This window comes from Sarcophilus harrisii, chromosome 1 (assembly GCF_902635505.1).
Source record: "Sarcophilus harrisii chromosome 1, mSarHar1.11, whole genome shotgun sequence".
In the NCBI taxonomy this organism is placed as follows: domain Eukaryota; kingdom Metazoa; phylum Chordata; class Mammalia; order Dasyuromorphia; family Dasyuridae; genus Sarcophilus; species Sarcophilus harrisii.
This window is the reverse complement of record NC_045426.1, coordinates 491,208,299-491,220,615: the sequence shown is the minus strand read 5'-3', so window position 1 is coordinate 491,220,615 and position 12,317 is coordinate 491,208,299. Positions and strand designations below refer to the sequence as shown.

Sequence of the window (12,317 nt, the reverse complement as noted above, 5' to 3'; positions counted from 1 at the left end):
GCACAGAGATTAACTTAATAGTAGAATTGCTTTGGGAAAGGACATGCTGACCAGAGGCCTTGTGACTCTAAAAGCAAAAATACCCTTCCCCGACCACCATTCAGCTTTGAGAATACAAACCCCTTGAAGTTAGGGATGGACTTGCTTTCTGTGTTTATATCCTTGGTGCTTAACATAGCATCTAACACAGGGTAAAAGAGCTTAATAAATACTTTTCATTTACTGATTTCACTCATTCTGGTGATACAGTAGATGGAGTAGTGGACCTAGAGACAGGAAGACTCATGAAATGTGCCCTCAGACACTTAGTAACTGGGATTCTGGGCAAATCACTTAATTCTGTTTGCCTCAGTTTTCTTATCTGGAGAAAAAATGACAAACTATTCTAGTGTCTTTGCCAAGAAAACCCCAAATGGGGTCATAGGGAGTTAATTATAACTGAAAAACAACTGAACAAAATTCTGGGTCTATAATCTTATGTTCTTTTCATTTTTGGGGGGGTGCAAATGGGACCCCAAAAAAATCGGGGTTCCACACCAGTATTTCAAGGTATCTCAAAAGAATTTGCAGGCTCAGACCCAAGATCCAAGTACAGGGACAAAATTTATTATATTTTTAATGCCTATTAAAGGGGGCTAAGTTTCAAAACAAGTTAGCAAACAACCAGGAGCTTCATGTCAATGATATGCTAATTTTATGGGATTGATGAGTGGTCCAGTTCATGGACAAATGCGGTATCCATAATTCTCTGGGCAGAGCTCACAGGGAACTTCCAAAGGTGTGTTTTTAGGCCTGAAACATCACCAGGTCAAGTGACAGACACCCAATTTTGTTCTGTGCCTGTGCCAACTTTAAGCACCTCATTAGTCTCAGAAGCTCTGTTATCACTACCCAACAGGCTATTATCTGACAGCCCCCAATATTTATGGCCATAGCATCATGGTCATATAGAGTAAACTGGGCAGGATAACTTAGGAGAAGAAGTATATCATTTCCAACTACATCCCTTCCCAGGCCAGATGGCCTTCTCCCCTAGAAGCTGCACCCACATCAATTTAATCTAACACACTTAGGTAGCTAAGATAGATGGAGCACTGAGCTCCGAGGCAGATAGACCTGAACTAATCTGGACTCAAAAATGTACTAGCTCTGTAATCTGCAAGTTACTTAATCTGTTTATATCAATCTCATCAATTGTAAAATGGAGATAATGATAACACCTACCTCAAGGTTGTTAGGAAGACTAAGGTAATTTTTGCAAAGCACTTAAACAGTTCCTAAATAGCACATAGTAGGGACTTAATAAATGCTTGTTCTCCCCTTCCCTCTAAATGTGCTTTTAGGAGATTTTGTCTGCCTCCTCACTAATAGATACTGACCCCGAGCATATTCCAACATAGTTTTTTTTTTTTCTTTTTCCCTTCTATTGGTGTAATGGTTAAAGAGCAATAAAATATTAAAAGTTAGTGACAAGCTGAGAAAAAGAGAAAAATCTAGACCATCCATCAACTCCATATCCAGTCCCTGAGCAATACAGAGCATAAGGACTGTGTCAGTCAACAAACAGTGATGAAGACTTTGTATTTCCTATACCCAGAGAAAGGACTATGGGGACTGAGTGTGGATCACAACATAATATTTTCTATTTTTTTGTTGTAGTTTACTTGCATTTTGTTTTCTTTCTCATTTCCCCCCTTTTTGATCTGATTTTTCTTGTGCAACATGATAATGATGGAAATATGTATAGAAGAATTACACATGCTTAACATATATTGGATTACTTGACATCTAGGGGAGGGGATGAGGAGAATTTAGGGAGAAAAAAATTTTGGAACACAAGGTTTTGCAAGGGTGAATGCTGTAAACTATCTATGCATATGTTTGGAAAGTAAAAAGCTTTATAATAAGAAAAAAATTTTACATTTCTTGTCACTATTTTGGATGTATAATTCTACTTTCATATGAATACATGCAAACCTCTTTAGGTAAAGAGACTCAATTAGAGTATTCATAGGCTGTAAACAGAAGTTGAGGCTGTAGGATTTGGGCTATAATATTTACTGAAGAAAATGGTTTTCTTGAATATTTTGGAACCATTTCATTTAAAGAAAATTATGTGTGTGTATTTTGCTTTTAATATCTCATAAATGTTTCTTTTGGTTATAGATGGTTGTCCACCAGGGTTCTTTGGACCTCAGTGCCAAGGTAAATATGTACTTAGATTTAGATCCTAAGGCCTGGGTTTTAAATGCATAGAAATATTGATGCATATTGAGAATTAACGTACTCTTGCTTACTTTTTAATTTATGTATTCATTCATTTATCTACTTACATATTTTTTAACTCTGTTATCTTGCAGCTTGTCAGTGTTATAGCATAGGAGCATTACCTGGTGACTGTGATAGGAAGACTGGACAGTGCTTCTGTCAACCTGGATTTCATGGTTTCTCCTGTGAGGAGTGTGCAGTTGGATTTTTCCACTATCCCTTCTGTCAGAGTAAGCAATTATATTCAGGTTTGATCTGAGTAAAGAAGGTGTACCTGAGTTAGCAATCTATTATGATTTTTCAATGATTATTGTGTGGAATGAAAATTCTTTACTCTTCCCAATATAGGCAAATCTCCATAATCTAGGAGGTTCAGGGAATAAAGAGAGGAGTCTGATTTAGTTGAGTTTTCCAGCTCCTTCTAGTTTCAGTCTTTGTGGAAAATCTTTTTAAGATGAAGCAGTCCACTTTGTTGATTTAATAAGTGGAGTTTAGTAAGTATAATTGAATCTTTCTTTGACAACTCTCTTAGATTGCTTTAGGGCAATACCACTGAATGACAATGGTCATTGTACAGTCTTATGGAAGTAGGAAGTGTAGGAGGTCGAGTTGAATGTGTATTCAGCATATATCCTGTGAATTGTTGGGTTGAGTTTATGTGTGCTTATTTAAAGATAAATCCCTGGGGAGCACAAGGAAAACAGAGACCTAAATAAAGACCTAATAATGACATCCTAAAAAATGAGTGAGCCAAAGAACTCCATTGTAAGAAACAATTAATAACTTTGTGAAATACTCTAACTTTCAGCTCCAGGCATTCTCTCTGGCTATCTCCCAAGCCTGGAATGCTCTCCCTCCTCCCCTCTAATTACTGAACTCTTTAGCTTCCTTGAAGTTCCAAAAAAAATCCTCCCCCAAACCTCCTCTTAATTCCAATGCATTCCCTCTGTTAATTTTTTTCTTTTTATCCTGTATTTAGTTTGCTTTGTGTATATTTGTTTGCATATTGTTTCCCCTGTTAGATAGGAAGCTCCTTGAGGACAGACTGCCTTTTTTGCCTCTGTGAATTCTTAGCATTTAGCACAGTGCCTGGCACCTAGTAAATGCCTAATATATGCCTCTTAATTAATTGATTGAATTTATCAATTAAACAAATCTAAAACTAAATAAATAGGTAAATTGGTTAATTAAAGATTGATTAAAAGAAAATTATAAAGATAAGAGAACATGCCACAAATTTGTCAGCCCTTAGAAGAAAAGTAATATTATTATTATATTATATATTAACAAAATAGAAAAAAAGAAGATTCATGAAATGAGTATGCAATTAGAACCTTTAAAAATCAACAAATAAGCCAAACAAAATAAGCAGAAAAAAAATGACATCTTGGAAATTAGCAAAATCAATAACAATAAAAAACAAGAAAAGATTATAGAATTGACAAAACTAAAAGCTGGTTCTTTGAAAAGAATAACAAGATTTATAAATCTTTTAAGTAGCCTGATCAAAAAGAATCAGTGAGAAAAATCAAACTGATAATTTTTAAATAAACAAAAATAAATCCATGACATCAATTTTAGTCATTTACCTCTTTCTCCTAAAAATGAAGGCCCAAAATATTCTAATCCCTTTGGCATCACAGTTAATTAAATTCTAGTCAATTAAGGTTTTATTTTTAACTTTAATAGCTTAAAACTTCACTCTATTTTTTTTCTTGGGGGGGCAATACTTTGTAGAAAAAGTCATATCTTTTTTTAACTTTATTTTTACTTTTTTGTGATTTAATATTTTATTTCCCCTCAATTACATGCAAAAGCAAACCTCAACATTTGTTTTTTAAATTCTGAGTTCCAAATTTTCTCCCTTCCTCTTTCCCTTTCTTCCTCACTGAGCAGGCAAGTGATTTGCTATAGGTTATACATGTGCAGTCCTACAAAACATATTTCTATGTTAGGCTTTTATGAAAGAAAACACAGCTTCTCCTTGCCAAAAAACAAAAACAAACAAACAAACAAAAAACCAAGAAAAAGAAAGCAAAGGAAAAGGATGCTCTGCATTCAGATTCCATCAATTATTTCTCTGAAAATGGATAGCATTATTTTTAAAAAAATTTTTTTTATTTAATAGCCTTTTATTTACAGGTTATATACATGGGTAACTTTACAGCATTAACAATTGCCAAACCTCTTGTTCCAATTTTTCACCTCTTACCCCCCCCAACCCCTCCCCTAGATGGCAGGATGACCAGTAGATGTTAAATATATTAAAGTATAAATTAAATACACAATAAGTATACATGAACAAACTGTTATTTTGCTGTACTAAAAGAATCGGACTCTGAAATATTGTACAATTAGCTTGTGAAGGAAATAAAAAAATGCAGGTGTGCATAAATATAGGGATTGGGAATTCAATGTAATGGTTTTTAGTCATCTCCCAGAGTTCTTTTTCTGGGCATAGCTAGTTCAGTTCATTACTGCTCCATTAGAAATGATTTGGTTGATCTCGTTGCTGAGGATGGCCAGGTCCATCAGAACTGGTCATCATATAGTATTGTTGTTGAAGTATATAATGATCTCCTGGTCCTGCTCATTTCACTCAGCATCAGTTCGTGTAAGTCTCTCCAGGCCTTTCTGAAATCATCCCTGTTGGTCATTTCTTACAGAACAGTAATATTCTATAATATTCATATACCACAATTTATTCAGCCATTCTCCAACTGATGGACATCCATTCAGTTTCCAGTTTTACCACTACAAAAGGGCTGCCACAAACATTCGTGCACATACAGGTCCCTTTCCTTCTTTATAATCTCTTTGGGATATAATCCCAGTAGTAACACTGCTGGATCAAAGGGTATGCACAGTTTGATAACTTTTTGAGCATAGTTCCAAACTACTCTCCAAAATGGTTGGATTCGTTCACAACTCCACCAACAATGCATCAATGTCCCAGTTTTCCCGCATCCCCTCCCTGTTGGTCATTTCTTACAGAACAGTAATATTCTATAATATTCATATACCACAATTTATTCAGCCATTCTCCAACTGATGGACATAATGGATAGCATTATTATAAGTCAGAAATCTCATATCTTTTAATTTTTTAAAATAATAGCTTTTTTATTTTCAAAATGTATGCAAAGATAATTTTCAACATTCACCCCTGCAAAACCATTTGTTCCAAATTTGTCTCCCTCCCTTCTCCCCCTTTCCCAGACAGCAAGCAATCCAACATATGTTATACATGTGCAATTATTGTATATATAATTTCCACATTTATTATGCTGCATTAGAAAAATCAGGTCAAAAGGGAAAAAAAATGAGAAAGAAAAAACAAAAAGCAAGGAAACAACATAAAAAATGTGAAAATACTATGTTGTTATCTACATTTAGTTATCGAAGTTCTCTCTTTAGATGCATATGACTCTCTTCATCACAAGTCTATTGAAATTAGCCTGAATCACCTCATTGCTGAAAAGAGCCATATCCAACAGAATTGATCATCGCATAATCTCGTTATTGCTTGTACAATGTTTTCTTAGTTTTATTCAATTCTCTAATATCAATTCATGCAAGTCTCTCCAGGCCCTCCTGAAATCATCCTGCTGATCGTTTCTCTTAGAACAATAATATTCCATAACATTCATGTACCATAACTTATTCAGCCATTCTCTAACTAATGGGCATCTCCTCAGTTTCCAATTCCTTGCCACTATAAAAAGGGCTGCCACAAACATTTTCACACACGTGGGTCCTTTTCCATTTTTTATGATCTCTGTCTGGGATACAGGCCCAGTAGAGACACTGCAGGGTATGCACAGTTTGATAATCTTTTAAGCATAGTCCCAAATTGCTTTCCAGAATGGTTGGATCAGTTCATAACTCTACCAACAATGTGTTTTTGTCCCAGTTTTCCCACATCCCCTCCAACATTTATCATTATCTTTTCCTGTCATCTTAAGCTCATATCTTTAAAAAAAAATCCTAGAAAGCAGTTTTGAGAAGTTTTTAATAGCATAACATGTTTGAGTAGTTTTATCAAAACCTTGATTTTTGTCCAGTGGCCATCACTGCCCAGTCCTGCTCATGGAATTCTTTTCCTTACAAATATATATTACTTAATTAGAAAAATTATTCTACCTGACTAGGACAGTTCTTAACTTCAGTTTTAAAATTTTATCCACCTGGTCATTGTGATGCACTATTGTTAGAAATACATTAAAATCAAACCTGGTGTAAAATCATAAAATCTATCTATAACTTCTTTTGAACATTGTCCCCATAGAACTAACTGCAATCTATAATGTTTCACCTAACATTTTTCTCAAATCATTTAATATAAGTAGAATATGCTTCTAAGTATACCACCAAAAATTTGTGAGAGCCAGTGAGAAAAAATGAAGGTTTTCTCTGAAATATTCTCCTTTTTCTATAGGATGTGAATGTAATCCAGTTGGCGTAGTCTCTGAAATATGTGATTTCCAGGGGAAGTGCCTTTGCCGCTTTGGAGTTGATGGCCCTAAGTGTGACAGTTGTAGTTCAGGTTTCTACTCTTTTCCTGCTTGTCAGGGTAAGTGTGTAAATCTTTTTGGTGGTTCACTTATAGTGTATTGAAACAAGTTTCACTTATTATATAGAAACATAACAGATGTTTTTTATTGAGTTGGGTTAATCTAGGGCTTAATTAAATTATCTTAGACTCATAGTATTCCTAAGTGATCAGTATCTGGAAAGTCCTGGTTCAGGCAGTTGACAACTTAATTACCCTTAATTTGACTACATAGGGTTGTTCTAGTTAGACTGCTCCCCTCACTCAACAATTCAGAACTTAGAACAGAAGACGACTTTAAAAATTAAAATTTTACCAATACGAAAATGAAAGTCTATCGAAGTTAAGTGATTTTCCAGTTATTGAGAGCAAGGGGACAACAGCTCAGATCTCCTGGTACTCAAATCACTTAACTGTTATTCCCTCTCTTTCTCTCTTTCTCTCTCTCTCTCTTTCAAAATTATTTCCCTTCCTTTTCAATAATTACTTACTTTCCAAATTCCCCTTCCCTATAAGCCCTGAGCCCCTCCTTCTCATCCTCCCTCAATCCCTGACTATTGTAATGAGTGGATTTTATAGTCCATGGTTGGGCTGTCTGTCCTATTTTGTATATATTTGAAGAATATTGCTTTTCCATGGTAATTACAACCCCGTGATAGGACTTAGCACATTATAGCAATTAATTTTTTTTAAAAAATTTCTTCTATTTTTGTTGATACTTTTTTAAACATGGCATTCATTTCTGGATTTTTTCATTTCCTTTCTTCTCCAGAAAGGTATCCTTACAATAATGATTTAAAAAATAAAGAGGGAAAAAGTGTTTCAGCAAATTTAATCAGCATATTCAGTAGTTCACATCCATAGTGTCCTACTTCTATAATAAAGGAAAAGAGATTTATTTTCTCCACTCTTCCCCTGGGCCAAGCTTTGTCAATATAATTACAGTGTTCTATTTTATTTTACTGTTGTTTCTGTTAAGTATGTTGAGCTCATTGTGCATATTATTTGTCTTATTTTACTTACTTTAGTTCTCCTAGGCTTTTCTGAACTCCCTGTACTCATCATTTCTTATGGCTCAGTAATATCCCATTAAATTCTTATGCCATAATTTCTTTTTCCATCTCCCAATTGTTTTACATTTACTGTGTCCAATTCTTTGCTTGCAGGAAAAAAAGGTGATAATATTTATAAAGTGTTTTGCACAATGCCCTTGCACATAGTAGATACTAACAAATGCTTGTTTTTTTCCTCCACTTTCCTTATGCTTTTTAGATAATAATAAATTACTAATTATGTTTCTATGTTTTAATTTTCCATTACATCATTAGCTGAACAATTAATATTGATGTTTAACTAGAGTCCTTTAGAAATTTTAGCTTCCTGCACATACAGAAATCTTTTCCATGGAAGCTAAGCCTTTGGGTTCTTAAAAAAATTACTGTCTGTAAATATATTCTGTACTCAAAATTAGAAACTGATTTTCATTCCAAATAAGATAAAAATATTTTTAATATAGAATTTCTTCTTTTTAAAAAGAAGATTAATTGAGATGAATGAATAACTTGCAGTTTAAAGTTTGTGAAATTCTCTCCCCACAATTGTATGGGTAAGAGTGAGGGACAGAATTAGCATAATTACACCTATAATAAGTCAGGAATTAATACTGTGGCTGATTTTAAGTTGAAGTCAGGATTCTTTAAAGTCTGAATCTGTTTTCTTGGTTCTATCTTTGTTGCATCTGGTTTCCCGCTTTGCATTTATCTCCTCATACATCTCTGCCAAAGCTGCCCGACCCCGCCCTGCTGGGCTCACACAGGCACAGAGATGGTGCACATGCAGCCGGGTATTTTGACAGCTGCTCAAAGGGAAGAACAGGAAGCCAACAAATGGTTGGCCCCTCTTGGGGATTTTCTGTGGCTTTCTTGCTTTTCCCACTCCTGACTTCTTCTCCCTACAATTTCTTCTCTCTGACAATTCACTTCTCTACCAGGGTGTAGATGGGTAGGAGACAAGGCATGGTCAGATTCAGGGTAGAGTGATAAGTGCTTGTGAAATCCCAAAGCAGTCATGAATGATTCACTGTCAACTTGGAAGGAGATTTTTCTGTGGAGAATCCCAGAAATCTGACCTTTTAATGTCTTTTTTATCATTGCCTTGGATGAAGATATAGATGGCATATGTTCTGGTGACACAAATATAGGAGAGATAGCTAACCATTGGAAAGTAAAGGGCATTTTCTTTTCCATTCCTTCTTCCCCCCCTTCCTTCTTTCCTCCTTTCTTTACTTCTTTCTTTATTCTTTCTCTCTTTCTTTTTTCTTTCCTTCTCTCTCTTTCTCTTTCTCTCTTTCCTTTCTCCCTTTCTCCCTCTTTCCTTCTTTCCTCTTTCCCTTTCTTTCTTTCCTTCCTTCATTCTTACTTTTTCTTTCATTTCTTCTTCTCTCCTTTATTTCCCTCCCTCCTTTCTTTCTTTCAATCTTTTTTTCTTAAATAGTCTGCCCAGAGTGACACAACTAGTAAGTATCAAAATATCTGAGGCCAGATTTGAATTCCGGTCCTCCTGTGACTCAAGAGTTCAGATCTGGAGAGTATTTTAAAGTTTACAAAGCTCTTTTCTCATAAAAAGACTCAGCCCTGAAAACAGACTGGTGAGTCCCTCCCTTACCCTGGTCACCACTGACTCACATCATTCTTAGCTTAACTCACTCTAAAATAAATGCTACACTTCCCTACCCCACTGTATCACTTAGCTGCCCCTAGATAGGAGCATTTTCAAAAAGATCTGGGCAGTTTAGAATATCTAGATCAAACAAAATATGTAAGATGAAATTTAAGAGGGATTAAAGTACAGTTGGGTTTTTTAAAAAATAACTTCATGAAGAGAGAGGGACAGCTTAAACATCCATCTGTCTAAAAAAAATGCTGGGCATTTTAGTAGTCTGTGAGCTCAGTGGAGTTGATAGTGTGACATGACCACTAAGAAATCTGATATGATCTGACACTACACTGAGACATCAGTGCTTTAATTAGAGCAGTCCTAGAAGATGGTGTTTAGTTCTAGGTGCTGCCTTTTGGGAGGGATGTTGATGGTCTGGAGTGCTCCTGGATGAGAGTACCCAGAATGGTTCAGATTCTTGAGATGACTCCAAATGTGGATGGTTGAAGGAACTGGTCACATTTAAGCTTGTCACAGGAGAAATGTAAGGAGCAAGTGGAGGAAGGGTCTGATAGCCCTTGCAAAGTATTGGAGGTGGAGGAGCAGGTAGGTGGCGCAATGGATAGAGAGACTGATCTGGAGTTGGGAAAGACCTAAGTTCAAAACCTGCCTCAAACCTGGGCAAGTCATTAACCCTGTTTTCTCATCTGTAAAATGAGCTGGAGAAGTAAATGGCAAACATCTTCTCCAAGAAAATCCCAACAGAGAGACCCAACTGAAATGACTGAACAACAACCGCATGCTTCAAAGGCTGCTTTAATGCATATTCACTAATGGGTCAAAAATGAGTGGTTTTAATGCTACTTTACTAAGATGTATAAGAGCATTTGCTTTTTTTTTTTTTTTTTTTTCTTGCCTCAGTCTTCAAACTTAATTTAAAAGCTTTATTCACAATGGGCCCCTGCTCCCGCCTCCTTCCTCATCTGCAGTTTCTTAATGGGTGTGGTGGTATACCCTGCAGTTTGTGCCTTCAGATTTTAAACAGTTCTGGAAGCAATTGAAATTACCAAAAAGTGAGGCTTGTTTTTCCTTTCTTATTTGGCTAGAAACTTCACTCTATCTTCATCCCCAACCTGCACATTTGTGATTATCTTTATCTTTCTAGCCTTTGTGATCTTTTCTGAGGAAAGAAAAAGATTAAATACAGGGAAGTTTTCAATCAGATCAACATGCATTGAGCTGCTGTATCAGATGGCCCATGAAGTTTTCTCTCCAGGACAGAGTTCTTATTGCCTTGCTCTTTAGTATTTGTAAAATACTCCTATTTTTTCCTGCCAACCCAGTACCGTAGTTTTATGTTTTATATTACATCTCTTTAATGCACTCCAGACTTTTCTGAAAGCACAATGCCTTGCTTTTTAAAAATCATTTGGTGGTTGACTCAGTAAAGTTCTTAGATTTTTGTTCTTTTAGGTAGAGAATAAAGAATCTTTTCAAAAGGTGATCAAAAAGTATTTGCAGGTTAAAAAAAAAACATTTGTCCTTGACATTGTTATTCCAGTATTTTCGAAGATGCCGTATATATAACTGGAGGGCAATGAACCTTGTCAACAGTATTACTAAAAACTGGCTCCAACGTGGAGTCCCTTACAATAAAGTTTCTGTTTTTAGGAGGGTGTTGGGATATATCATTAATTACCTTGCCTAGTTTCTCAATTTTACCCAAGGGGCTACATTTTGGCATGAAGTAATTAGGTGGGCCTCAAGAACAGGGCCCAGTAATTTGGATCAAATACATACATTAATATGCTTTTCATGTCCCTACTTGGATAAGCTATCTATTTTGAGGCAATTTCAAGTTAATTTTTTTCCATTTGACCAATCTCTTTTTTTATTTTATTATAGCTTTTTATTTACAAAACATATGCATGTTACCCATGCTTGTTCAACACTGTTTCTTGCAAAACTTTCTGTTCCAAATTTTCCCCTCCTTCCCCCGACCCGCTCCCCTAGATGGTAGGTAGTCCAATACATATTAAATCTGTTAAAATATATGTTAAATCCAATATATGTATACATATTTATACAGTTATCTTGCTGCACAAGAAAAATCAGATCAAGAAAGAAAAAAAAATACCTGATAAAGAAAACAAAATGCAAACAAACATCAACAAAAAGAGTGAAAATGCTATGTTGTGGTCCATATTTAGTTCCCACAGTCCTCTCTCTGAGTATAGAGGGCTCTCTTCATCACTGAACAATTGTAACTGGTTTGAATCATCTTATTGTTGAAGAGAGCCACATCCATCAGAATTGATCATCATACAGTCTTGTTGCCGTGTATAATGATCTCCTGGTTCTGCTCATTTCACTCAGCATCAGTTCATGTAAGTCTCTCCAGGCCTCTCTAAAATCATCCTGTTGGTCATTTCTTACAGAACAGTAATATTCCATAATATTCATATACCATAACTTATTCAGCCATTCTCCAATTGATGGGCATCCACTCAGTTTCCAGTTTCTTGCCTCTCCAAAGAAGGCTAGCACAAATATTCTTGCACATATGGGTCCCTTTCCCTCCTTTAAGGTCTCTTTGGGATACAAGCCCAGTAGTAACACTGCTGGGTCAGAGGGTAACACAGTTTGATAACTTTTTATGTATAGTTCCAAATTGCTCTCCAGAATGGCTGGATCCATTCACAATTCCATCTACAATGCATCAGTGTCCCAAATTTCCCACATCTCCTCCAACATTCATTATTATCTTTCCCTGTCATCCTAGCCAATATACAAGGTGTGTAGTGGTATCTCAGAGTTGTCTTAATTGGCGTTTCTTTGATAA

The 12,317-nt window shown here is 35.6% G+C and overlaps 1 protein-coding gene across 2 annotated transcripts in view; it reads left to right on the top strand.

Moving 5' to 3' along the window:
• Positions 1 to 12,317, top strand: part of LAMA3 (laminin subunit alpha 3) — a 310,601-nt gene that overhangs the window by 109,226 nt on the left and 189,058 nt on the right. For both annotated transcript variants that reach the window (XM_031946523.1, XM_031946522.1), the window contains exons 12-14: positions 2,167 to 2,205; positions 2,361 to 2,498; positions 6,707 to 6,841. In XM_031946523.1, coding sequence (XP_031802383.1) covers positions 2,167 to 2,205; positions 2,361 to 2,498; positions 6,707 to 6,841 — 312 coding nt within the window. The remainder of the gene's footprint in view (positions 1 to 2,166; positions 2,206 to 2,360; positions 2,499 to 6,706; positions 6,842 to 12,317) is intronic.